At 40.3% G+C, this 27599-nt stretch overlaps 3 protein-coding genes, 2 non-coding genes and 1 pseudogene across 5 annotated transcripts; 3 read left to right on the plus strand and 3 right to left on the minus strand.

Annotated features, from left to right (window-relative positions):
* The first annotated feature begins 1673 nt into the window (after positions 1 to 1673).
* LOC147416521 (Ribosomal L5P family protein) lies at positions 1674 to 2391 on the plus strand. Its single transcript, XM_086508283.1, has 3 exons — positions 1674 to 1686; positions 1871 to 1996; positions 2261 to 2391. The coding sequence occupies exons 1-3, from the start codon at positions 1674 to 1676 to the stop codon at positions 2389 to 2391; spliced, it is 270 nt and encodes an 89-aa protein (XP_086364409.1).
* Positions 2392 to 2511: 120 nt separating this feature from the next.
* TRNAD-GUC (transfer RNA aspartic acid (anticodon GUC)) lies at positions 2512 to 2585 on the plus strand. The gene has a single exon. It is a non-coding gene; the product is annotated as a tRNA-Asp (tRNA).
* An 8466-nt stretch (positions 2586 to 11051) lies between these two features.
* Positions 11052 to 11125, minus strand: TRNAR-UCG (transfer RNA arginine (anticodon UCG)). Its single transcript has one exon. It is a non-coding gene; the product is annotated as a tRNA-Arg (tRNA).
* Positions 11126 to 16399: 5274 nt separating this feature from the next.
* On the minus strand, positions 16400 to 19512 carry LOC147416524 (ribosomal protein L6 family protein). The gene is given in 2 exon segments (XM_086508285.1): positions 16400 to 18705; positions 19485 to 19512. Coding segments are annotated over 2 exon segments (264 nt in total). The 3' UTR covers positions 16400 to 18469.
* A 726-nt stretch (positions 19513 to 20238) lies between these two features.
* LOC147416525 (uncharacterized) lies at positions 20239 to 21196 on the minus strand. Its single transcript, XM_086508286.1, has one exon. It carries the CDS (start codon positions 20974 to 20976, stop codon positions 20239 to 20241), a length of 738 nt encoding a protein of 245 aa, XP_086364412.1. The 5' UTR covers positions 20977 to 21196.
* Positions 21197 to 21778: 582 nt separating this feature from the next.
* Positions 21779 to 22272, plus strand: LOC147416526 (uncharacterized; annotated as a pseudogene).
* Positions 22273 to 27599: the final 5327 nt, after the last annotated feature.

Raw genomic sequence — 27599 nt, forward strand, 5'->3', positions numbered from 1 at the left:
ATTACCCCAGTGATTTTGGCCGCCAAGAGCAGTCTCTTGTCCGCGACCACACTAAACGGGTTGGGTTAGGTTGGCCTCTTATTTTGTTTCAGTGACTTATCTTATAGCTGGCTTCTTGAGACCGACCTGTCAGGCTTTCTCTTGAGACCAAGACGATTCTCCCTGTCAACTCAATCGGTAGCTGACGAGTCCACGTCCATCCCAGGGCGTCGGGTACAATCCATTTCCCTGCCACCCTTGTAGCCGTCACCTGGAATCCGCGCAAGTGTGTCTGCACCCCTTAGACTTGACGAAAAGAAAAAGGTTGTTTTCTAAACTCCTCCACCCAACCCAGGAACACCCTTTTCTGCATGTCTATACAATACTTGAGTAGGCAAGGCGAAGTATCGCAAGGTACCCATTCAGCAGAAGACTCCACGCCAATTCTAAATAGGTCGTCTAACGGATTCGACAAAAAAGGCTATGCCTGCACACGAGACTACCTTTCATCGAAAGCTTCGCGGGAACTCTCTAAATTTAACCCTAGCCCGCCCGGAGAGGTTTACTGCACAAGGCTCCTGTTTGCAGGGGGCCTTATCCCAGCGGAGATCAGAAGCTCAGCTCCACACGACATAAGGATTAACACGCTTTCAAAAAAAACGTGAAGAAGTAAAGTATCCAACATGCAAAACACAGCAATCATAAAGGATTCACTAATTAAAAATGCTATTATATACTCTTTCTTAAAACCTTCAATACTAGACCAACCTACTAGAATGCAAATAAGAATTAAAGACATAGTCAAGACTGCTAAAGATAAGAAAGTACCATCTATACCTATAATGAAATTGATGTTTGAATGGGGAAGCCATCAAATAGTTTCCACGAATTAAAATTTGGCTGTGGAATTATCGGATTATGTCCAAAAAACCGAAAAATACGAAGAAGTCGTCAAAAAAGCGCGCAAACCGATGATTCATATCCGTCATATTCCAAAATCAGGAGAAACCAAGAGAATAATGCTTCCTAACAAAAAACGTAAGGTGAGACCACTGAGATAAAATTCCGCTAATAACATCAATAGCATAGCTTTTGCATGATCATAGAACCAGTTCATTTATTATTGTATTTGTTTTGCGTTGAGCATTGGTTCTTTTCTTAATAATCATGGCTTTTGTTTTGTCTTTACTTTTTAACTAGAGAACAAAAAAAGAAAAGAAACAAAAGACACCGCTCTCTGTGTCGGCCCACTCAAAAACTAAATCGACACGTATTCTATCGCACCAAACAAAGTCCGATGTATGCACTCTTGACAAGCCCAAACGGAAAGCCGCCTTTATTTGTTGATTTTTGTGTTTTTTTTTTATTTTTAAAAAACACAATAAAATAATAACTAAGCGTGCTTAGGATCCTAAACTAAGCAAAGGTCAAGGTAGTCCCTGTCTCTATTTTGGGTTGAGGTAGTAAAGACGGTTGCTTTTGCTAAGGCAGCAGCCCTATGTTTACCATTCTCTTTTTGTTTTTTTTCTATTTCTGGTTTTTTTTCGTTGCTACCTTTGTATTGTTATCGCCGGTAAACTATGAATAGTCATCAGATCCCTTCTATTTTCTAAGGATCCATATTTTAGTTTACCTACTTATTGGAGAGTTCGTTGGGTTGCCGAATCCTCCTCAGGTAGCCTCGTCGGAACGAAATGAAGAACAAAAGTGAGATATTGAAACTGCCTTCGTTTCAAAAGAAATTCCTTCTTAGAAAATGATTAATGATATGGCTTTTGGAAAAGTTATGAATACAAAGCCTTAGCTTAGTTTTTGCATGAAAAGACACATAGCTTGCCTATGTTTACTTTAAGTATACTCCGTTTTCATTACAGAAACGTATTATGTTAAGACTTCCCGTCAAAATCTAATTATACTCATGTTCTAGAAGTTTCTAGATCGTGTAGAACCATTTTGGTTCTGGAGGCACCTTCCAATTTACTTGAAAGTGTTAAATTAGCTATAGAGAATCCTTGTGGTTAAAAACGCATAAAGACGTAAAGTGGAGCTTTAACTAAAAAATCGTTTTAATTTAACAAATTTTTACTGAGCCAAGAGTCAGAAAGAAAAGCGTATGTTGCTTGCTTAGTATAGAGCGTTTTGCGAGGGCACATTATGTATAAACTTTTAGAAAAATTCGGTATGATTATTTCCCTCCATTATCCAATCGAAATTTGAATAAACTCCATTGAATTCTATCTTTCGATGGCCACAACTCTTTTGTCAAAGGAACTTCCGTAATTGAAAGAGAATTTCGAGACTTCTGCGCATCCTCGAGAGTTCAAAGTGATTATCGTCACTTCAGCCAACACAGAAAAAGAGACTTCTCTTTTATGGAGTGGCTTCAAAAAAGATGCATGCAGAGTAAAATAGAATGACTAGGGCTATATTGGACAACACAGCACATATTACTTCGTAAATTGCACGTAACATCTTCAAAGAACAAATAACAGGGATGGGGGCTTAATGAATCCTCCACCTCCGGCCGGGGCAGGGGAAATAGCTTAGTCGGTTAGAGTGCTGGTCTGTCACGCCAGAAGCCGCGGGTTCGAATCCCGTTTTCCCCGTTAGCATTATGCTAGTTAGGTTTGTTTTAAAAGTCAGAGTTGATGATATCGATGGAAAGGAAGCCTGACTACCTTTGCCCTTCGAGTAGAGCATGTAGCGAAAAAACCTTGTCAGTCTCTACCTGTTTCGTTTGACCAGGCAAAGCAGTCAAGTGCTGCACCCGGCAATGATGATAGTCTAGTAGCCGGAAATACAGCTAGCCCACGTTTTAACTCAAGCAGCATAGGACACGTAAACTCCCATGCGTGTAAATCAGCGAGGACCACTAAATGTTCCTGCAAGTTGTAGTCAATACCTAGTATGTAAGCCGTTACCTCAAACTTGGAGGTTAATTAAATAAAGGCAAAGTTGGGTTTTTTCGGTGTAGTTGTGAAATAGTCGACAGCTATAACGTTGCTATACAAAACTGTATGTAAGATTCCCACTTCATACAAGTGAACTCTTCGTCATTTAATTATTGTTGAGAAGATAACTATTCTCAGTCATAACATAGAGTACAAAAAAAAAGAAAAGTGCGGGGAAAATAAAAAGACATCATGGACACCTTAGGCATTACTTCACTATTGCCCTTTTCTTCAGCTAAACGGGCATATCCCTAATTGCGGATGTTTCCGATAGTCGTCTTATTTCTATGTTTGATAATATCAAAAAGGGAAAATCCCAATAAAAAACGGATTTTGTTCCAAGAAAGTAAAGGCTTAGACAAAGAAGCATTCGGGGGCAAAGAAGCTGGGGATATATTTAACCTTGAAGTATCTTCTAAAACCGTACTGTTAGAAGACAAAGAAGGTAAGGATGAAAAATGCTTATTTATTGTTAATAAAGAAGCTAAGGACTTATCTTTCGATTGATCCTCAGCATGTTTTTGTTTTTGTTTGTTTAAAGGTGATAATCATCTTGTATTCATAACATTTACAGTGGCGTGGTTGTTTGTTTCCACAAGCCCGCCTAAGGGGCTGCGTTAGCATGCCAGGAAGGGACTCAAAGAACAAAAAACCACGTAACGAAAAGAAGCAGTAAACAGCCAAAGCTAGCAACACCGAGATAACAATGAACAACAAGCAGGTTACTCTAAATGCTTGCTTGTACAGGTAATCTATACCAGTATGGTTTATCCACCATCTGCAACGCGTCGATAAGTCTGCGAGAAGCCAGGGCCGAGAAGTAGTTCCAAACCCCGATAAGCAGTTAGTTACGATTATGTTTCGTCGTCGCACTAATTGAATTGTTCCTGGTTACGCATGGATTATTATACAAGAATCTTATTTAAATTCGTATTGATGATAAAAAAAATGTTGTTTTTGCTTTCGCTTTTCGGGCCTGGGGGTAGAGGTCCCTGTTAAACGCGCTACCCAAGTCAACCCAACCACTTGTGGTTCCGGTTCTCTAACCAAACTAAAGGTAGTTTGCGTGGCCTGGGCAATGAACCCCAAGGTGCCTAAACGGCAACTATGAGTTGATAGGTCGATTTAGCAAAGTGTAGAACCGTAAAGGCTGTTTATTTCCTTTACTCAAACTCGGTCCCTACGGCCAGATTGCGATTAAGCTTTTTTTTAGCTCTTAAAAAGTGAAATAGTAATGGGGCAAAGAGCGGGGATAGGCACAAAACATAAAGCAAGAGGCTCATCTATTACAAACATGCCGGCATGGGTATTGCACACGGCAGCCATTGCGCTTTTATTATATAAAAAGGGTAGCGAATGGTGGGTTCAAATTGTAGCCACATGCTTTGACATATACAAGCTGGTACTTGTTACATCAGCAGAGCAGTTGTTGACTAATGATCCATAATCCTTCCTGTGCTAGGGTCGGGTCTTTCGGTCGCTAATCTGTGCAGTGCAGGAGACCAGACATATGCAACAGTCTTCGACTAGCACGGTTCGGTTATAAAGATCGATGTGTCCGCAGCAATGTTTACTACGTTAATGCCGGGCCCAGGTAAACAGAAGAGATCTCCCGGTCTATAAGCCCAGCCCAGTGATAAAGTATAGTTATCCTTACGTAACCCTGAGATTCTACAGAACCATGTCTAAGTACAGATAGTACAAAATCTAACTTGCTTGCTCTATTTTTAGTATTGAGGATAGCCCTGTACGACAATCTATAGTGCAGACCATAGCAATTCTGCAAGCGGAAAAAGGGACTCGAACCCTCAACTCCAGCCTTGGCAAGGCTATACTCTACCATTAAGCTATTTCCGCCATGTAACCTTTATCTAGTAAGTGCCAGTAAATGTTGTGCTAGGGGCTTTAGCCACTCAACCGAAGGGAAGAGGGATAATGGTTGTTCATTCTTGTAGCAGGCGCTGGCTATGAATTAAAGAAGCAAAGCACGCATAGTAGACGACGCAAACCCTCAGCAATCGAAAGGATAAGGGCTTAATCAAGCAAGATCCCGACAAGAAAAGCAAAATAAACAAGCGATTGAAAAAAGAAAAAGAGAGTCCTGGCTCTCAAAGAAGCGAATCCGACCCCCTATAGCCTGAAACGGCACCTTATCAATCAACGATAGCATGAGCGAGGCGTTAAGTGATGATTCTCGGAAAAGAAAATTCAATGCCAATGCAATAAAAATAACCGTTACTACGAAATAGCTCAGAAAAGACAATATTCAAATGGGACCTTAACAGTGAAGAAGCCATGTGACTCGCACGCTCAGGGAGCACTTATTCAGCCAAACTATTCACATAAGTCGGATAGCGCAAATAGGATCCATTTTTATAAAATCCAAAGTCACCTAGGTTGTACATCAATACGCCTGTCCCCTATCGCTAAGCGTAGGTAACGTTGGATTAGGAACCAAGGGGATTCGAGTGATTCGAGACACCTTCAATAGCCTTCTCAATCCTACCTTTAGACATTACTGTACAATTGATCCTCGCGTTCTATGAATTTTCTCTTTAATAGAAACAGCAGAAAAGATGTAAAAAATGTTGATTAATTCGACTTTTGCTTTTGCTATTGCTAGATGCAACGAAGAAAAGGCTGCTTTAGCAAAAGCAAGATTGAAACGTTACTGAGTGCAATAACTTAGTAAAAGACAAGGTAGCTAACATTATAAGACTAACTACTAGGTACAACGCTCTAAAGCCAGGGCAACAAAACTTAAAATCTGCTATTAGCGTTTGCAATTACGGGAAGGAGTTTCTTTCAGTCCACCTTTGCAGCCTACGGGGCCTTGTAATAGGGATGCCAACTTGCCACAAGACAGAGAAGCCAGGTAAACGTTACAATAGGAATGACGGCAAAAAAGCATGTCTTTGGGAAATCTTTTCCCATTCTATCACAGGATATGATAAAATGCTATCCCGCGAATCCCTGCATTTCATACGATTCGAGATGCAGAAGAGCGCCACACAGAAGCGACTGAAAAACAACCTTCGAAGGGCAATTGCAACAAGCGGAAATGAAAGCTTAGAGATTCGCATTATTGGACTTACGCAGATGGATAGGGAACGACGAGATCTCGTCGATGCAACTGACAACGACTGCACGGAAACGGAACTTGAAGAAAGTAAAAATTATGCAATTCGTTTCGAGAAGCAACGAGCAATTAAGCAGGTTTGACAGTTTCTCGACTAGCATCCGAAATTTCAAAAAAACGGTCGTCTAACGCTGCGAATGATTAATTACTATATCGGCTTGCAACGAGCTATGGCTAACAAATCCACGTAATCGCGACTTTCAGCCCCCATTTCATCATGAAGAAGGTTTCATTTTTACCTCTCCTTTTCGCCAGGTAATAAACATTCAACCTGACGTAGCATCATTTGCAAATCAAAGGGCAGAAAGAAAAGTTGTTAACATCGTTTAAGTGGGAGACAAAATCACCCGTATTCACGGACTTAATAAAGTAATGGCTGGCGAATTGGTGGAATCCGAAGACGGTACAGTTGGCATTGCTTCGAATTCAGAATCTGATAATGTTGAGGCTGTGTTGACGGGTGATGGTCTAACTATATAAAAAGGGGGCTCCGTACAGGCAACGGGTAAGATTGCTTAAATACCAGTCAATGACTCGTTTCTAGGCCGCTAAGTAAATGCGTTGGCGCGACGGAAAAGGTCAAATCCCAGCTTCCGAGTTCAGATCGAGAGAATCTCCCGCGACGAGCAACGCTTTTGCAAACATTCTCGTAGAATAATGAATTTTCTTCAGGTGAAAGGCTGCATTCCATTCGTAGCGGGCTCGAGCGCATCGGATTCTGTGCGACCCTTGTTTGTTTGTAACAGATGTGCCTATCCTATCCTTGCCCTCGCATAAGAGGACTTAAACCCCTTGTAGCCCTGTGATATATGCGACTAGACCGTTTTCAAATCGATGCAGAGAAAACCGGGAAAAGGTATCGAATGACAAATTGTAGTTTAGTTATCTTCGCGGAGCGGAGGGGTTCCTGTGTTTTGTTTGCCGGTCGGGGATGCCTTGTGTAATGTCGTAACGTAACTAAACGTCGCCTGAGCCAAGGGAAGGGAGTTAGCTCGCTCCCTTCACGAAAAAAGGAATCGGATAAGTGTTGGAAGGGCTGAGAGGGCAGCACGAAATAACATCGGGATTCCAGAAGTATGTACTTAAGATAGATCTAAAACAATACCCAAATCCCACCATAAGTAGCAAACCCCATTATTCATATAATGAGACAAAGCTAGGAAAAGAAAATTTACTAAGCCCAAAACGAACCAATAGAAAGAGTTTACAACAAAGAAAACGTATTAATAACAATTATCGAAAGTAAGGCTAAGATAACCAACCTTCAAAAGGAAAATACCAACAAGCAACACAGTGGCTAGGAAAGCTCCAGAGATTCTATAAAAAATAGGAAGGGTCGAAGTAAGCTACGGCTTATAAATAGTAAGATGAAGCGGTAACGGTCAATCAATTTACATTCTGTTGACTTTATTTGATTCGAGAGGCAAGAATGCCTTAGCATGCATCCAAAGGACTTGCGTTGGCTCCGCTTTGCTAACACCAACACAAGGTTTGTTCTTGATATTTATGGCTTTGCTTATTAAATAAATAAAAAAACAAAAACAAAAAAAAATTAAAAACACCATGTTTAACTTAAACACAAACACAAGTAGAAGTGGAGCCTAATGTAGCGAAAGACAGAGATATGGGACATTCTGGGGGTTCGTATCCACTAAAGCAGCCTATCTATGCCGCTGTATTCATAGATTTGTCAATGCTGCAACTATAGAAACTTTCATGAATATTAATACCCAATGCAAAACAAAAAACACAACTTAGGTTTCTTTTCAGTGTTAGTGTAAGAAGTAAACTTTGTGTTTAAGGTCGCAAAGCCAAATAGTAAAGTAGACCCTGTGGTTAAGGTTTACAACGCGTTGTAAACGAGTTGGGGAAGGGCAAGGCCCATACCTTGTCATGAACCTCCCCACCAATAGATAGAGACAAATAGAAATAACCAAACCACGTCCACAAAATACCAGTACCGAGCAGCTGCTTCGAAGCCAAAGTGATGTAAAGGACTGAAATGGCCCATATATTAACGAATACCGCGTATCATCAAGAGAATAGTTCCTATAATGACATAGAACCCATAAAACCCAGTAGCTAAAAAAGAAGTAAACCCATAAATACCGTCAGAGATGATAAAAAGTGCTTCATAATATTCCATTCCTTAAAACCCAGTGAAAACTAAAGCCAGCCAAACGATAGCTACTAAAGCATGAACTGCTTATTATTTTAAACCTGCGAGTATGGCATAATGAGCCCAAGTCACAGCAGCTCCAGAGAGAAGGAGAATAAGGGTATTTAGAAAAGGGATTCCCTAAGGATTTAAAACTTCAATTCCTTTAGGGGGCCAAATAGCTCCAATCTCTACTGCAGGTGCCGAAGAGGAATGAAAAAAGGCCCAAAAAAAGGCTAAAGAAAACATAACCTCCGAGACGATAAACAAAAGAAAACCGTAACGAAGCCCTAATTATACCACTTTAGTGTAATGTCCTTCGTAAGTAGATTCACATGTAACATCACGCCACCATACGAACATAGTATATAAGATTAATCCTAAGCCCAAGGCAAAAAGTGCTCTATCTCCTGTAAATGAATGCATACACATAACAGCACCAATAGTGCTTGCTAGGGCTCCAAGTGACCCTAAGAAAGGCCATGGACTTGGATCCACTAAATGATAGGGATGCTCTTAAGCAGAGGAAGTGATCCCGGCTTCCAATCCTTTTCTTTTGACTATATCATAAAGAGCGTTTTGTTTTTACCATCTTTACACTAAAAAGTTTATACGTTTTCTGTAAATGACTGCTAGAATGATCAAGGCCAAGGCGATCATGTAAATTACAGTAAAGTTTAAGAATTCGAAAGGTGAAGCAAGGTTGACTATCTCTGCTGTCTCTGCAGCCTGCGGCGGCACCGCGGATGTACTTGACGGCGCCGTCTCTTTAACCCAGTGTGATAAAGTAAGTTCGGTTTCAAATGGGCGAATTTCTGCTGGCGGTAGGTTAATGGGGGGAACCTCATTAATTGGGCCAGGGGTTGGAGCCTGCGGGGAGTTTGTTGGGGGCTTTTTAAAATTAAAACAACAACCTAAATTCATTGTTACTTTAAAACTTTGTTTTGCGGTTATTAATACTAATATTCATGGCTGTTCTTTGTGTTTTATGATTAAACAACGGCGAAAACAAAAATGCCAACACCCTCCGTCAACACTACTCCTGTACTTCCGTCTACACTTTCCGTAGAGTTCTATGGGTCGATAGGACCCTACGTAAACCACCGCGAAATCATATATTATAATGCAAAAAAAAGAGGGAAAACAAAAAAAAACAAATAAAATCACTATCACTAAAAAGTGAAAGAAAGCTAGGATGGTGAAAACCAGTGAAAGGGCATGAAAGGTAATTGAGCTCTCCGGTGCTATCGCTTCTGCGGCTGTCTTACGAACCAATCGGATAGATTGGTTATCCACCTCAACTCAAAAAACCCGTACATCTTAAATATGCCAATTATGCTACTTTTTTGTGAGTTAGGATAAGGTTAAATCTTTAACCGTTCCATTCCAAGGATTAGTTAAAACGTTGATTTTGCTTACCTTTTCTTACAAGCGTCATTTTGTAATTAATAATAATTATTAAAAAACAAAAAAAAAGTAAAGAAACAGTCTTATCGCTACGCTCTGGCTCCCCACCCAAAATTCCAGAGCTACGCTTGCTATAACTTACGTTTTCTAAACTAAATGGCACGTAGCAGGGCAGGGGCTTAGCCTCAGATCGTATGGTCTAGGTCAAGACAAAAGAAATGTTTTTTATACTATAGATGTGGTTACCAAATTACCCATGATACAAACGGATTGGCGAAGGGCTAATTACTGTCTTTTTCGTAAATTGCACTATTTTTGGTGTCTGCAAGAGTGTATTTTGCGTCAGTCGCTAACTTAGTCACTAAAAAGGTAAAAGTTAGGTCTTTCTCGCTTTTAGGAAATTTTCAATCCTTAGGGTCATTAATAACTTTTTTTCGTTGAAGATGATTTCGACAACGACTCGATGCCGGTCCTCTCGTACTAAGCCCATCTTACACACGTACTTATGATTACCGTTTACCACTGTGTACATTAGTGAGCAGGTATGCGCTGGCGACGTGTCTATGTAAGATCGTGCGATGGTGCTGATGGCAAATCCATCATTCCCCATGGTATTCCAGCACGTAAACCGGCACTACGACTACGAGGCCAGGCCCAATGATCTATCTATCACGCCCCTCGCTGGCATTGGACCATGCCTATCCATTCGTAGCTAATCGCTTTTCGCGCATTGTGGACTGCAAACGAAAGTGGCACATTGTCTTGTTTAGCAACACCTTACCACATTGGTATTGTTCAGCAACACCGGACTTCAGCAAAGGTGATCAGGGTGGATCCTGCGCCGTCACAACGATTCCTATCCTTCTTACCATTCTTTTGTTTGCAAAGCTAAGTTACGAAAAAAGCTTGTGGGTGATTGACCCCTTTCCGTTTCCCTGCGTGGGAGGGGAGGTAGCAATTATTCTGCGCGCGTCCTTCCGTTCCCACTCCGCCTTCACGTCCTCTAACCTTTATTGCTACCTTTGTAGTGTTTCTTATAATACGTAATAAAGGATCGCCCCGCAATGCCGTCTGTACTGTGGCAAGGAAAGAAGGGAAATGATGTTGCCTGCCCTGCGCAGGACCCCGGCGATTTAAAACCGAAATGAAGCCGCGAAAGAAAGCCCAGCCCGAAAACCATTGATTAGTGCTTTGTCCGATCCAAAGGGCTGCCCACACGGGGTGAATATGTCCGAAGAGCGGGAAAAGGACAGAAGCTAGGGGAGCGAATGGGCAGAAAACGGGATAATCAACCAGATTCGTGGCAACACCTCGAACAAGGGGGCCCGGTGGGATGGAATTCATGTTGCCCCCATCCCTGTTATTCGTTTTTTGCTCGTTTCAAAACAAAATAAAGCCATAAATGGGCGGAGGCATTGGCACTGAAGGGGACTCGAACCCCTAACCACCTGGTTCGAAGCCAGACACTCTATCCAATTGAGCTATCGGTGCGGGGGGGTTGGGCTTTCCTCGGCCCAACCCCTGGTTCTCTGCGCTACCTTCATTTGCCAACCCACCTCTTCACTATATCCCACAATTTCCCTAAACACCTTAATTTATTGATTAATATCAAAGAAGATAAAAGGAGTGTCATACCAACCCAGAGTGAGCCAAGGATTCCCTGGAAACTAAGAAAATTTAAAGTAAGTGAGGAACAAAAGGCTGAAATGGCAGGGTCGACGACAAATTCTTCCAAGGAAGCCGGGATAAATATTTTGGAGACTGAGGCTTCTCCACTTGTACTCGGTCCGGGATCCCCAGAGGAAAGTTCGGTTCCCTGGCGCTCTGGCAAAGCTAATTCTTTTCCTTTACGTGTTGTGGATAGAAGGTCTGAAGGAGGAAAAACCTCAGAAGGTCCTGCTGCTATATTAGCTTCAGGCTTCGTTTGAAAATGGCGGGTTATGTCCAGTTTGTACTTTCTCCAACGCTGGACCAGTACCCAAAGACCTTTAATCGCCTCCTGGTCGCAGGTTGCAGGTTCAACATAACGTTCTGCTTCGACTAATATCTTATACAATTTGAGCTTTGCCTCCACGGCGTCAATCTCAGAAGCCTCGGCCTTCTCAGTTAACGCGTTATTTAGGTTGCGGCTTTGGGTAAGTTGATCCTCTAATTCTGCTGCATGCTCTTGTAACTGCGCGAGTTGTTCCTGGATATTTGTAAACCTAGCTTGCATTCTACAAAGAAAGAACATTATTTCCATCGGATTGACCTGGCAACAGAATGCGCCAATTACCAGACCTGTAAACATCACACAAAGCAGCACAGCGATAAAGGGGAATTTTAACAAAATTAACATAGTAGAGTTGTTCTTTTTTAAATTGAAAATTGGGTCTTAATATTAATAGCAGCCCACGACTGGAATCGAACCAATCGATTTCACCTTATGAAATGAGCATATGCGCAACCGTGGGAATTCAACCCACATAACACCTTGGGGAATAAGTCAGGTAGAAATAAATCTACATTCATAAGTGCTGATATCGAAACCATATGTATAGACGATGTACATGTTCCTTATGCTATGGGCTACGTCTTCATGAGCTCTTTCGAGCCGGTAACATACTGTACCAAAAGCCCTTACTATACTGGTGAGTTTAAGGAAAGAAGTCGTAGCATGTTTAACGATTCGAAAAAAAGACCCTAGCGTCCTTTTTTCTCAATGCCCAGGCATCCATCCAATGCATTCTTTTCGATGCTGTAGGAATTGAACCTACCGAACACCGTACAAAATCTTAATGAGTGTTCGATTTACAATCGCGCAACACTCAACCTGTGGCTGCGTCTTTATTGTATTGGTGAACTGAAAATTGGAGACTCAATTGGCTCAGGATTCATTTTTGTCTTAAATCTAAGAGCCGCAAGCAGCCCTAGATGCATGCTAGGTAGCCTTAATCCTGATTCCGAGGACAGCAAGGGCCAAAGTAGTCAAATCTGCTACTTATGGTTTGATAGACCAAGATCCAGCCATTTCAACGAATGCGCAAGGAAACCGAACCGCTGCGCTAATCCCAAGTCGAACTGCTGCAAGCAAGAGGCGAAACAGCAGTTGCCTTGCTTATTTTTAATTGTTAGTATAGTCTATAAAGACTAAGAAGCATGTCTTAACTCAGTACAGATACAGAATCGCCCTACGCGGGGCAAGGGATAATAAATTGTTATGCAAAAACCTTACCTCACATCAAGAAACAAGCTTCAATCTAAGCTTCAAAAGAGAAAGGCAGACAGGCCATCTAATCTCCTAAAGATCTGCGCCTCCCACGAACCAATGGATGCAAACAAATGGCGCGTCCTTCTATTAAGATGGGCTGAAACAAAAGCCTGTATACTCAACCTATGCGAAGTAGGTACAGTATGGGATGATTTTGCATAACTTCGAACTTTCCATACCATATGATGGGGTCTCTCTTTCGTATTATGCTCTTAGCAGCTCTACAATTACGAGCTATTACAGTGTCATTCAATCAAGTTACGAATGGCGAAAGGCTTAGTTTAATTGACATTTATCAATCCACATTTATGTAATAAAAGAAATGAACCTACGACAATAACGAAACGACCGTTGCAATCGACCCTTTCAATTCAAAATCATCTGTCCCTTCTTGCTTGCCCTAAGAAAATGACTTATAGAGCCTGGCCTGTTATTAATATCTCTCATAACGCGTATACCACTATCAATAAAAGCATCTATAGCTTCTTAAATAACGATTCCAACATTAATAACTTTTGATTCCCTTGTTTCCATGCCATGTAGAGGTCATTACTTTTACGTGTACATTTTCCTACCCCACCAGATATAGATACACCTTTATGCCATGAGCTTTCGCAATATTATTGATCGATTCCATGATAAGAACCGTCTTCTTAACTCCAAATAAACCAATTTTTCTACCTTGACGATACGGCGAGTTAACGACTAATTGACACTCCCAGGGAGCCAACTGGTTACTTCACGAACGGCAAAATTAATTCAACTAATTCATTACTTTATTCGCACTAATGCCACTTTTGCTTTCACTATTACTAGATCCACTATTGTTGTTATCTACGTCTTTTACTTTACTTATTAGTAAATATTGTTAATGGAAGCAAGCTACATGCTCTACTTGGAGGGCAAAGGTAGTCAGGCTTCCTTTCCATCGATATCATCAACTCTGACTTTTAAAACAAACCTAGCTAATATAATGCTAACAGGGAAAACTTTGAACCCTAATAGAAGAAAAGAGCCAATACTCGAATGTTCATAGCGTGCCACGCCACCCCTATTTATGATCGACATAGCCACGCGTTCATGCTAATTCTAGTATCGGCGTCCCATGCCACTTGGTTTTTTTCTTTATCCTAGTATCGTTTGCATTAGTAGTCCCAAAGCAAGCAAGTAAAAGCAGTCTTTGTTACTACATTCTAGTGACCCTATCACATATAGAGTTAACTGATAGGTGTAGATTGTCAATAGAGACAATAATTAAACGCTTAAGCACTACCTTTATTTATAAAAGTATAGTGATAAGTAAAGAAAACTATACGTCGTCGTCATCTGTCTCTAGCAGTTTTCACTATCATATAGGTGTATGAAACGAAAGTGCTAGCAAGTATACCGCTGTTTCAATTCTAATTACGCTATTTGTTCCTTGAATTCGAAAGTCATCAAGTAAGCTAGCTTTCAGGTTGGCGATAAAAAGGATTAAAAAAAGGTTTAACACGCACAGTTTAAGTTTACCTTAAGTTTGCGTCAGGGTGCAAGCAAGCAAGCAAGAATTGGCTGTTTACCATACCATTATGAGGGCAGGGCATTTTTAATAAATCATCCCTATCCCCGTTGTTTGCCCCCGTTCATTGAAGTTAGCAAAGTCATGCAAATAGATGGCAGACTGGATACCTTACACTCCAAGGCGGCTTTTCGTTAAGGTTGTTACGTTTTAATTCTTTGAAACGAGCTTAGTTTCTTGCTAGCACAGTGCTGTTATAACTGTTTTCATCCATTCCTTTGCATGTGGCTCTGTTTAATTGGCGTTATCGTGTCTTATGAAGCTTTAGATAAAATATCAAATTGAACGAAGAAAAGAAAAAATGATGCATTGGATTTACAAGCATCCGGAAGTTAAAACAATTGCTTTAGCGGTCCTAGCTGCGGGAGCCGCGGCCCTTAGCTGTTAGCTAAGTTATAAAATTTACATTAAAGCAAACAAAGAAGCTAACTCTTTCAAGGGAAATAGAAGCCTATTGGCAATGTATAAAGAGCACGACGCTTTCTATGAATTACAAGTACAGCAGCAGGCATCTGACATTGATTTATTTGAAGCAGGGAATGTTATACAAACATAAAAGAGCAAGCACATAATAGTTCTCCTCAGGGTTGCTTGCCCCTTTACCTTGGCTGACATGACGCGTTTAACGACTACATCTTTGCACCTTAGCTAACTCATTTAATACGTTAGTGGTTATGTTATTATACGTTATGTCTTAGTTATCGTCAGACATCCAATGTGAAAGGTAAGATAGGCATGCAAACTCTATCTTTCTGCAAAAGCAAGCACATAACCTTGCTAGAGGCACAAAAGACTTAAGCTGGAAATGCAATCATCACACGAGGCCGCTTAGGATTAAAATGATGCTTAAAAGAGAACGTGATTTGAAAGCATTTATTCTCTTCCTCTACCTTTGCCTTTCATGAAAATGTTGTTTCAAGTTCACTATCAAAATCATAATCTTTTCCATGAATCATTGGTTCACTCGGCGAATGCAGACTCTTTTGTAGACTCGGCTACCTGGCCGCGGAGCTTAGCTTCGAGTGCTTGGACATAACCCTATTGGTACAGCTGTAGATTTTGTTTCGCATTGGGTCGGGGAAGACCCAACCTCTCAGGAATTAAAGAAGACAGTGTTTATTTATTTCATCCCTATAGGGATGTTTCAGATAATTATGGTGAGGTTCAGAAAATACCACAACATTGAGTTTATCATGCTCGACCTCTAAATAATATGGGTAAAAATAATCTAGACAATGAAAAAAAAAAGAAAAAGTTTTGTTTTTGTTTTGATAGAAAGGATTTATTTTCCTTTTCTGAGACAAAAAAGTGCTTTTTTTCAGAAATTGATTTCTTTTATAACGGAAAGGCTTTCTTTTCTGATAAAAGGTAATATATTTTTTAAGTATCCGATAATAACCTTTATAACTAAAGGGATAAGGATAATGGGAAGAATCTTTTTAAATAAAAGGGTAAAACAAAGGCCTCAAAAAAGATCATTTTCTTTATTTCAGTTATTTTATCAATTTTCTAATTCATTTTTTATTTTTTACGCATTACGCTATGTTTAGTTTAATAAGATCTCAAGAAGCTTCTTCAATGAATGTAAGATCACCACAGGATACCGTAAAACCGGGAATATTGACTACTTTAGGATTGACATAAATATGTTTATGATTTATTAGCTATCTAGCTTAAAAAATATGTTCACGAGAGGAAATGCAAACCGGAATAACGTCCAATCTTTTTTCTAGAAAGGGTAAAAAATTAATGTGTTTTTCTTTAATAGTTTTTAGTAATGGTTTAAGCTTCTATATCTTTTTTTTCATGGGTAATCCGTAAAAAAGGAACAGCCTTCACGAAGCATGTAATTTTTCATAAAAATATTGAGATTTATATTTTTTTCATCTTTCGAATGGTCTTTTCCGAAGTGAAGCTAACTTCATAATTAGGTTGGCTATATTCCTTTTTTTCTTTATTTTCCACGCTGTTTTTTTTGTTAAAAGCCTGTCTCTTCAAATGAAGGAAAATCCCCACTCCCAAATAAGGGCTCTCTTTCTTGGATTGAGTTTTTTATGCCAAACATTTTCTCTTATCTAACGACGAATTTTAGATCCTGATACCAACATATCTGTTTTTGTTCATTACCTCTTCGTCTTCAGTACTCGTGGCAGTTTATAGTGCTTGGATAGAAAACGCAAGCGTTTACCCATATATAATATGTAATGAACTGTATGATAGGGCATAGGCTAGAAAAAGTCGCGCTAACGCAAATTCCAAGGTCATAAGATTAAATCAGACCAAACTTCAAAAACGTTTAAACGTAAAGCGTAAAAAGAGCGTTGCTTAGCGGCTGGCTTTGGCTTTTACGGCTCAAAGACGAATCTTCAGGTCCCAGCACTTCCCTTGAAAGCTGCCTAAGAAGGAGCCACAGGTTCTTAGAAAGCTATGGCTATACGCCTTTTACCATAAACCTCTAGTCTAGGAAGGTCTCCTTATCTTACCTTACCCTAATAATTACGTAAGGGCAAACAAGACCGGGCCAATCAAAAACCAAAAGCCGGCCAGGAAAAAAAAAGAAAAGAAGACAGGAACGCTAGTTGCTCTTTTTTGCTTTCCCTTCGCAGCACTAATAATTGGAAAAAAAAACTAATAAATATTGTTTGTTACCTTACTATGACTATGCGTTTTTTTGTTATTCTTTATAATAGCAAAAGCAACTCTAGATGGGAGAAGGGGCTTAGCACAGCCCTGGACTGGACTTTAAGCTTGATACACTGCAGGGGATTAATTATAGACAGCCACACCCACCCCGCAAAAAGCAGCTAGGCAATAAAGTAAGTTGGAATAAGTTTTTTAGAGTACGGAAAGTTCGTGAAAGGAGGGGGAAGGGGTCGGACCTTCCCCCAGCGTTAGTTTGTATTATAAAGTAGGTTTTAATTTTATAGACTGGGTGAATGAAGCGCTAAAGCCAAGTGCTTTCTTTTTTCTTCACTTTGCTTAAGCCAAGCCTTTCACGACCTGACCTGTTAAGCCATAGAATCAATCTAAACCTTACCTTCCGCCGTTGCGTTAGTGAGTAGGAAAAAAGAACTTTACCGTGGTATTTAGACACGACGTCTTTTAGGGAGTCAGCATCCATTATGTGGCACTGGGGTTACGTCACGAATTCTGGTAGTAATAGGACCTCCTTCTTTTGAACCTTTCGGCAAAAATCCCTTTCTTACTTTTCCAATTCCTTTTATTTTCACTTCGACTGACTCAATTTTAAGTTAAGTAGCAGCTTACGCGACACGTTCCGCAGTTGCTTAAGCTGCATACTTATTCGAGCGCGAGCGACGGGAACCCCTAAACTCACTTAAACACCCTGAAAAGGACCCTGTTCTTTTCTCTCCCTTGCAATTTGTTATAGTAATTTTGGTATTACTATAAGTTGATTAAGTATGGGCAATACCGTGGTGCTTTCTTGGCTTGTAGTGCTTTCTTGGCTTGTGGTACTTTCTTGGCTTTTAGTGGTGTTTTCCCTATTTCTATTAATAGCTGTGCTATTATTACTAGTGCTTAAAAGGCTACTTTTACGTAATTGTATTCTTCATTTCCCTTTTTTCGGTTTCGTTTTTTTTTTGGCGTCTTGCCTTCCTCTATTCTTGCCTTTAAAAAAACGCGAATTATTCTCCTTTTTCCGTTAATTGATTAGAATTCTTAACTTACGAAAGGTTTTAGCATTGCTGTAGGTTCATTAACCACATAATAGCAATCCTGCTTTGTGGCGAAATCCACGGTAACGGCAGATATTAATTAATCATTTGATATTTTCTTAAATGCCTCTCTTTAATTCTGAATCAACTAGTTTCTTTTTTCAACGTACTATTTTGCTAATCCAGTTAATTTAGTGCCGAGTCGGATTATTAACCTTGGTGTTATCGCTGAGACCTGATTAATCACGAATCCAAGTGGCTTTTTTGGGTCCAATTCCAAAGATTTAGGTTAAGGCAAGTCTGATTTATTTATTGGAAACTAATTTGGTTCCTGGAATATATGACGCGAGTTATTTATTCCCCCCCTCTTTTCTACGTATAATTTCATTTTAATATTTTATACCTCTTCCCTTATAAACTTCAGGAGGTTTGCAGCTTTTAACGCTAACAGCGGATTAAGTAACTTTTTAGGGATCCGTTCCAGTGCAACAAGTGATATTATACTTTGAGCGGAAAACACAAACCGAAGGCGTGACCTAGAGTCAAATCTCATAGCTGAACCCTAGTTTTAAATTCGAAACAGAGCCTTATGGGTTAGTACTGACTTTATATCCAATTGTTTACGAAGAACAAACGGATTAAGCTTCCATAGACTTGACTTGATTTCGTTGTTCGGCTTCTCATTTTGTTCTCAATATTTATGGCAGTTTTTTTAGTAAAATTTTATGTAAGCCGTGTCGAATGTTAGAATCCTGATTAACAAAATGCGCCTCTCTTGTAGTTTCCAAACCAAAGATTCCCTTGCTTCCAAAGCAAAAGCAAAGCCTCCTTGAAAGTTTATAAAGGGTGATTCCCTTGCCTCTGCTTCCAAAGTAGCTTTTGCCTAAACATTTTTAGATTCCTTTGCCTTTTTTAGAGTTTCTAATGATTTTATGCCTTTGTTAGGCACATCTCTATGTTTATAAGCATAATAATAGAATAAAAAAGGCGTTCTTTAAAAAGATCTACTAAGAAGCAGAAACACACTACTGTAAGCACCAGATGAGTAATAAACAGTAATGAAACCCCCCTAACCTAAAAAAGTTAGTGGTTGGCTTGTTTTGTTTGCCCTAGCGACACCATTAAGAGGACTGGGTGATTGTGATTAGAGATCAATTCACTGTCGCTTCGAGTACACGACGAGGTTACGAAACCCGTCATGGCGATAACATGGTAATTTAGAAACAAGGCGTGTATGAGGAACTATCAATGTCTACGGTTTGCGTTGGGATTGCCCTTCGGCACTTCAGGGCTCAACCAATTAAACTCTCGGTGTCTACGGCGTTAGAATGAACTTCGTGCATCCATTTATTTCTACGGAATTACCAACGCTAGACTGGACGTATTCGACCATGCGCCCAGATTATGCAGGGAAAACCAGCGATACTTTTTAAGAGCAAAGGGTACAGGAACGTAGTGGCGTTCTCAACTCATTCCTCTGATCCCAGTATAAATTGGATCGGCGAGAAAGGTTAACCCAACCCTGCTTGACACTTTGTGCCCCTCGCTCCCTAGTCTTGGCATAGGATTTAAAACATCGAAAAGGTGGGCTATAGGAAAAAGCGTAGGGAACCGCTTACTTTAAATAAAACAAGAACTGAAAGAAAGAGGACTGAACATAATACCGGGTGGAAGATACATGCTTTACCTTGCAAGTTGTGAAAGCTTTCTTCTCAATAAGAGTGAGAGTTAGTGGTATATAGCTTTATCGAAGCCCGAAATGAAACGATGTTGCACTGAAGAGGACTCGAACCCCTAACTACCTGGTTCGAAGCCAGGGACTCTATCCAATTGAGCTATCGGTGCGGGGGGGTTGGGTCAAGGAAAGCCCAACCCTGGAAATGTTTTTTGCGTTATTTCAAAATGAGTTTACGTAATTAAAGAAAATTAACTCAATTAAAAGACAAAAAAGTCAATCTTTGTCGTTGATGATCTCTCGGTTGGTTACCGAATAATTTAACCATCCCTTCCCTAAAAGAAAGTAATTACTTGATATATGTAATCCGTAATATTCGGATTCAGTCGTCAGCTGTGGTTTTTACCCTCCCCAGGGTGTCCGCTCTGCCCGTGAGACGGTTTTTTAACCACGACGTCTACGTTTAAGTTTAAAGGCAGTCCCTTTACGAATCCGGCTTCTAAGCCTATGGAACTTAACGAAAATCTGGACAGCGTCCCTGGCTTTATTATGAACGGCTTGGATTTTATCCGCCTCCTCCTGCGAAACAGTTATTTCTGTTTCTGGATTCAGCGGCGGCATGTCTTGCTCAACAAAAACTACTTCTGGAGTCGAAGGCAAGAGCTCAAACAGGGCTTTATACATGTCAATCAAAGGTTGCGCCTGGGAGACTATTTGCGCGGCATAATGCGCTATCACTTCCTGGGAGAAGGGGACCTTCAAGAGGAGTTCTATGCCCTCTTCCGGGGACATGCTTAAAGGGAGAGATACCCCAGAGATGAGCATCAAGCCAGGAATAAGGTCCTTATGGAACGACGTGAACAGACGGGAGTTTGCCTCCTTAAACTGTACCGAAATCTGAGCCCATTCCTGCATTGTGGCTTCGCTGACTATGGAGGGGTTTAACTTGGCAGAGATAGAGTTTACTAGATTGTTTATTTGCGCAGGCTGCAGTTGTGAAACGAATTCATAACCGTTCTCAGCGCTGGGCAATCTGCCTTGTTGGCAGGTTTTTAGTATTTTATCACAATCTTGCCAAGTTTCAAATAAGATTGAACGGCAATCCTCCTCCTTTAGTTGCATAAACTGTGAATGTGAAGACGCTTGAGTTACTATTGAAGAACTACTAGCGCCCATATTCATACAGTATGCTGTTTCAGCAAACCCAAGCCCAATTAGATTTAATAAAATTAAAAAAAGAGCAACAAACAAGAATACCTTTCTCAACGAAAGAAAGGAGAGATATATGGTGAGGTTATTAAAAAGAAAGGAGAGATATATGTTGAGGTTCTTAGAAATAAAGGAGAGATATATGGTGAGGTTATTCAAAAGAAAGGAGAGATTTCTGGTGAGGTTATTCAAATTCAAAAGATTTCTTTTTTTAGTGAGGTTATTCATGGAACTAAATACGTTTCCAATACCTACTGCTGCTCTGCTAGGGCTATGGTAGCCGCTCCTACTCCAATTAATTTTGCACCTTCTAGCGTAACTAATTCTTAAGTGTCTGTGTAATAATAATAAAAAGGTGTAGCTAGCACGCAAAAAAAGCACTTTTTGTCTCAGAAAAGAAACAAAAAGAAATGTTATCAACACTTGAAATAAGATTTTCTTAGTAACTTGTTATTTGACATTGATTTATAATTCAATGCGTATGATACTACTAATGCTATAACTATACTTAAAAGAATACTTATATCATATTGTATTAAATTACTATTAAAATTGTCAAATTAAACTATTCTCATTTATCTCACCTAAATAACTATTATTTATTATATGAAATATTAATGGAAATAAACTTACCACTTTTAATAACAATAGTTTTAGGCTTGATAACTTATTACTTATTACTGAATTTACTATATGCGGGGTTGAACACATTGTATACCCGACAAAGAAGAAGAAAAAGCAATTGGTTTCGACGAAGAAGCGTAAGGCAAAGAAGCAATTAGCTGAGAAACTGCGGGTTTCAACGAAGAAGCAATTGGCAAAGATGCTACGGGTTTCGACGCTGCGGGCGAAGACGGAGAAGCTACTGGCAAAAAAGCAATTGGTTTCAACGAAGAAGCTACGGGTTTCGACGAAGATGATTTATGCGTATTTATTGTTAATTTTGGGGCCGAGGATTGATCTATCGATTGATCCTCAGCAGCAAGGTAACGAGAAAGAATCAGGTGACAATAAAGGATCAGCCGACGATAAAGGTTTAGGCATAGGCAACAAACTATCAGGCGTAGACGATATAGGATCGGACACGTTAGATACAGAATCCGGCACTGACGATACAGGATTAGGCACTGACGATACAGGATCAGGCATAGATAAAGGATCTGGCACTGACGATACGGGGGGTTTGGTTCTGAAACCGATAAAGGAATTGATACTTCAGTAAACATATTGGTTACAGGCTTATTAACATCTGTTTTAAATTTGTTGTAATCTTTTGATAGTTTATTTACTAATCTAAAAGTATAGTTACATGAATTACAAATCTTCAAAAAGTTAGCGTTTGTTTTAAATTTAAGTAACTTCTTTATTGTATCTTTATATAAGGTCTTACCCCGTAATTTTTGAAACAAATTCAAATCATTTTTTAGAATCTCAAAAAACTTGTTTTTTTCTTCCTTCTTTTCTTTCACTTTTTATTATTCTTCTTGCGAGCGCTTCTTTTCTTTGAAGCGTTGAGGAACACGAGGAAATCACCACGACAACCTCGAAAGTTTCTTCTGTCCCGCAAATCAGCACCTATCGCTACCCTGGCTTGAATCACTCCACCGTACGTAGCTGGGGTCATTCCACAGATCAAGGCATGACGCTTTCCTTCTCCGCTACCTTAGGGCTTGGATCATTCCATCGCGGAAGGTCGCGGCTCTCCGTTTGGTTTGCTTGCCGTCATTGGCTTTCTGCGTGGACGGATAGGCAACTCGGTTGGAAAGCTATCTCCGACCTTGCATTGCAGACTTCCTTCGATACAATACAGGAGTCGTTCGTTGGAGCACTTCGTAGCTGCGCGAAACGGGAATGTCCATGGGTATCGAAAGCCCCGCCATCCTGCCTGCCGGCATTTCACGGATTATTTACTATACCATTACTTAGCGCTTCCCCAGTGATTGGCGCGGAAGGGAAACCGGCGATAGCACTACGACTACGAGGTCAGGCCAATGATTTCTCTATCTATCGCGCGGAACCTTGCTGGCATGCGATTACCTGTTTGGTCAACTAGTATACATAGGTTGGCTCTAGGCCTGCCTTTAGGTTCCGTTTTGAAAGGTGATCTCATAACATAAGTCAAAGCGCTTCTCGTGTCCATGTGACAATCCGTATCATATCGAGACAATATGCCCTGACCAATGCGGCCGGCGTAGGAAACCGGACAAACGTCTTCGATTCAGAAAGACACAAAGCATCCTTCTGACGTAATGAATTGGTATGGCATGAGCAAACAGAAGTAACGTGTTTCGTGAAATTGACGATTTGACCATTTTGATAAATAGAATATCATGGTTTCTAATTATACTTCGTTTTTCTCTAATAAAAAGTGAATTTTGAAAGGTTGTACGCTGATATCTCAGCTACATGCAGTCTGTAAAGCACAATAGCAAGCGAAGATTTCCGGGGAAAGCCCAAGCGATAAAGCATTAGCCATATCAAGAATTACTTTACTTTACCTATATGTATCTACATTTTGAAACGTAATGGTAGATTGACGGCCTACTTCAAGAGTCTAAAGATCCCTTACAGGTGGCAGCAAGGGGAAAGGCAGCGAAGATTTGGGAAAGCCCAAGCGAAGCGCTATATCTTTTATTAGTACAATGCATCTTCATCTATAACGTAATGGTAGGATTAACGAGAATGCCTTTAAGAGTCTAAAGAGCCACGGTCAAAGGCAGTGAAGAGAAAGCCCAATTAATAAGCGTAGCAAAGGGTTTTTCGTGGGGAGGGAAACCGAGCGGAGCTCCAATTAAAGAACAATGATTGCATTCCTAAATGGTTAAAGACGAAGAGAGTTTCACCCGTTTAGGTAACCTAGCTATTACGTTGATTTTTTCATCCTTGGTTGTTTGAGTGAAAACTAGAATACATGTAAAAACGGATTTGCTTGCCCAATAATGTTATTTTAACACTCTACCCTAGTTTTTTCATGAACAGGTTCGCGTGGTAATGGATGGTGCTTAATATTCCTTTTTCCTTTCTTTTTCTGCAACTTTTATAAGGCTCTTTACCTGGCTTGGTGAGTCAGTCTTTTCATTCTTTGCTCTGTTATAAAAGCGAACTCATGGTTTTGCTTTTGTCAGAGGAGCAGTGCTTTCAAAGTTAAGGGGGGTAAGTGCTTGCCTTCTTTTAACTCACTAGTTTGATGCCTGTCATAGAATTTTATTAAGCAAAGAAAAAAAGCCTTACTTACCTTACCTTACGTGGCAACTAAACTATAACTATTAGGTACATTAGCAAACCCGGTCTCAGAATCTATTGCGATCATATAAGAATCCCTAAGATCTTAGGGGGCATGGGAATTGCAATTTTATCAACGTCTTATGGACTCATTACAGATCGGGAAGCTAGGCGAAGAAAAACTGGGGGGGGAAATTCTACGCCATATTTGGTAATTGAAAGGGAGAAACAGGGACAAAAGTTACTTATTTTCACCAGTTACGTCTTCAATGAAAAGAATTTTTTTGGAGAAACCTGTAATGTAAATAGGAGGTTTACTTATTCCAAATGATGAAGAAACAGAATCTCATTGACATGGAAGGTACAGTTACAGAATCTTTACCCAATGCCACGTTTTGAGGTGTTCGGATAATGGATGTCAAGTTTTGACTCATATATCGGGGAGGATGCGACGCAGTTATATAAGAATACTACCAGGAGATAGGGTAAGAGCTGAACTGAGTCCCTATGATCTTACCAAGGGACGCATCATCTACCGCCTTAGAAGTAGGCATACAAACAATAGTCAGTAGATTTCGGTATCAGTTTAGATTTTCGGCAGTTAACCAAACCACTTCTCTTGCCAAATTTCCTATCTTGATTAGATCGAAGAAACATGTAGCAAACCTACAGGTAGATTTACCCAATTAATTCAAGGTTATAGATACGAAAATCCGTGCTTCCATTCGGAAAATATGTAAAAAATGTCGATTGATTCTACGACGTAGACGAATCATGGTAATTTGTTGCAACTCAAAACATAAACAGAAACAAGGATAATAAATATTTCTATCTGAAAAAGAATATTAATTAAACAGAGCTTCCCAATAAAAATAATTAATTAATTATGTCAAGTCAAATAAATCGAGAAAAATTCGTTCACGTGGGGGAAAACGCGGAGTTCAAAAGGGAGTCATTCATATACAGGCGAGTTTCAATAACACTATCATTACCGTCACAGACGTCCGGGGACAGGTAATTATTTGGTCTTCCGCCGGTGCCTGTGGATTTAAGGGAACACGCAAAAGCACGCCATTTGCTGCGCAAGCTGCGGCTGAGAATGCAATTAAAGCATCAGTGGATCGGGGTATGAAACAAGCAGAAGTTATGATGAGCGGGCCCGGACCGGGAGAGAGACACCGCTTTGCGAGCTATTCGCAGAAGCGGCATAATCCTCAGTTTCATACGTGACGTGACTCCTATGCCGTATAATGGTTGTAGACCCCCCAGAAAGAGACGCGTCTAACTAGTGATTAGTCACATCAAAAGGAGAGAAAAAAAAATTACGTATGCGCACGCAAAAACGAGATGTCGACCTCTAAGCAGGCAATTCAGTGGAAATGCCTTGAATCCAAAATAGAAAGTAAGCGGCTTCATTATGGTCGTTTCCTTGTATCTCCCTTTAAAAGGGGTCAAGCCAGTATTGTAGGAATTGCCATGCGTAGAGCTTTGTCACAAGAGATTGAAGGGACAAGCATAACACGTGCAAGATTTTGCGGAGTCGTGCACGAGTATTCCACAATAACGGGTCTTCAAGAGACAATACATGATGCTTTAGTTAATCCGAAAGAGATTGTGCTTAGGGGCGATTCAAAAGAAGATATTCAAGAGGCGTTTTCATCTGTAACAGGTCCTAAAGAAGTAACTGCGGGCGATCCATCATTACCACCTGGCGTCGAAGCAATTGACAATTCGCAATATATAGCTACCATTACCCAACCAATATCTCTAACTATTGAATTAGAGATTGAAAAAGATTGCGGATATCGTATAGAAAATCTAGCGAAATCCGGAAAGGGACAATTTCCCATCGATGCTGTATTTATGCCTGTCCGAAACGTAAATTATAGCATCCATCTATTTGGAAGTGGTAGAGCGACGCAGGAAATCTCATTCATTGAAATATGGACTAATGGTAGTCCGACACCACACGAAGCACTTAGGAAAGCTTCTGAAAAACTCATGGACTTGCCAACCACCTTCTCGTATGTAAGGGGCGGAGACGTATCTCTCTTCGAAAATGGATTCTCTTGCTTCCTTTGCCTCCTTGAAAGTTTATAAAGGGTGATTCCCTTGCCTCTGCTTCCAAAGTAGCTTTTGCCTAAACATTTTTAGATTCCTTTGCCTTTTTTAGAGTTTCTAATGATTTTATGCCTTTGTTAGGCACATCTCTATGTTTATAAGCATAATAATAGAATAAAAAAGGCGTTCTTTAAAAAGATCTACTAAGAAGCAGAAACACACTACTGTAAGCACCAGATGAGTAATAAACAGTAATGAAACCCCCCTAACCTAAAAAAGTTAGTGGTTGGCTTGTTTTGTTTGCCCTAGCGACACCATTAAGAGGACTGGGTGATTGTGATTAGAGATCAATTCACTGTCGCTTCGAGTACACGACGAGGTTACGAAACCCGTCATGGCGATAACATGGTAATTTAGAACAAGGCGTGTATGAGGAACTATCAATGTCTACGGTTTGCGTTGGGATTGCCCTTCGGCACTTCAGGGCTCACCAATTAAACTCTCGGTGTCTACGGCGTTAGAATGAACTTCGTGCATCCATTTATTTCTACGGAATTACCAACGCTAGACTGGACGTATTCGACCATGCGCCCAGATTATGCAGGGAAAACCAGCGATACTTTTTAAGAGCAAAGGGTACAGGAACGTAGTGGCGTTCTCAACTCATTCCTCTGATCCCAGTATAAATTGGATCGGCGAGAAAGGTTAACCCAACCCTGCTTGACACTTTGTGCCCCTCGCTCCCTAGTCTTGGCATAGGATTTAAAACATCGAAAAGGTGGGCTATAGGAAAAAGCGTAGGGAACCGCTTACTTTAAATAAAACAAGAACTGAAAGAAAGAGGACTGAACATAATACCGGGTGGAAGATACATGCTTTACCTTGCAAGTTGTGAAAGCTTTCTTCTCAATAAGAGTGAGAGTTAGTGGTATATAGCTTTATCGAAGCCCGAAATGAAACGATGTTGCACTGAAGAGGACTCGAACCCCTAACTACCTGGTTCGAAGCCAGGGACTCTATCCAATTGAGCTATCGGTGCGGGGGGGTTGGGTCAAGGAAAGCCCAACCCTGGAAATGTTTTTTGCGTTATTTCAAAATGAGTTTACGTAATTAAAGAAAATTAACTCAATTAAAAGACAAAAAAGTCAATCTTTGTCGTTGATGATCTCTCGGTTGGTTACCGAATAATTTAACCATCCCTTCCCTAAAAGAAAGTAATTACTTGATATATGTAATCCGTAATATTCGGATTCAGTCGTCAGCTGTGGTTTTTACCCTCCCCAGGGTGTCCGCTCTGCCCGTGAGACGGTTTT

This window comes from Adiantum capillus-veneris, unplaced genomic scaffold, assembly GCF_014529385.1.
Source record: "Adiantum capillus-veneris isolate H3 unplaced genomic scaffold, ASM1452938v2 Hic_scaffold_852, whole genome shotgun sequence".
Lineage (NCBI taxonomy): Eukaryota > Viridiplantae > Streptophyta > Polypodiopsida > Polypodiales > Pteridaceae > Adiantum > Adiantum capillus-veneris.

Bases quoted from the DNA above. Each gene is read 5' to 3' on its own strand.
- LOC147416525 (XM_086508286.1), bottom strand. From the start codon at position 20,976: ATGAATATGGGCGCTAGTAGTTCTTCAATAGTAACTCAAGCGTCTTCA.
- LOC147416521 (XM_086508283.1), top strand. The intron at 1,997-2,260 runs GTTAAAAACGCA...AACTTCCGTAAT, and splicing joins AGCTATAGAGAATCCTTGTG to TGAAAGAGAATTTCGAGACT.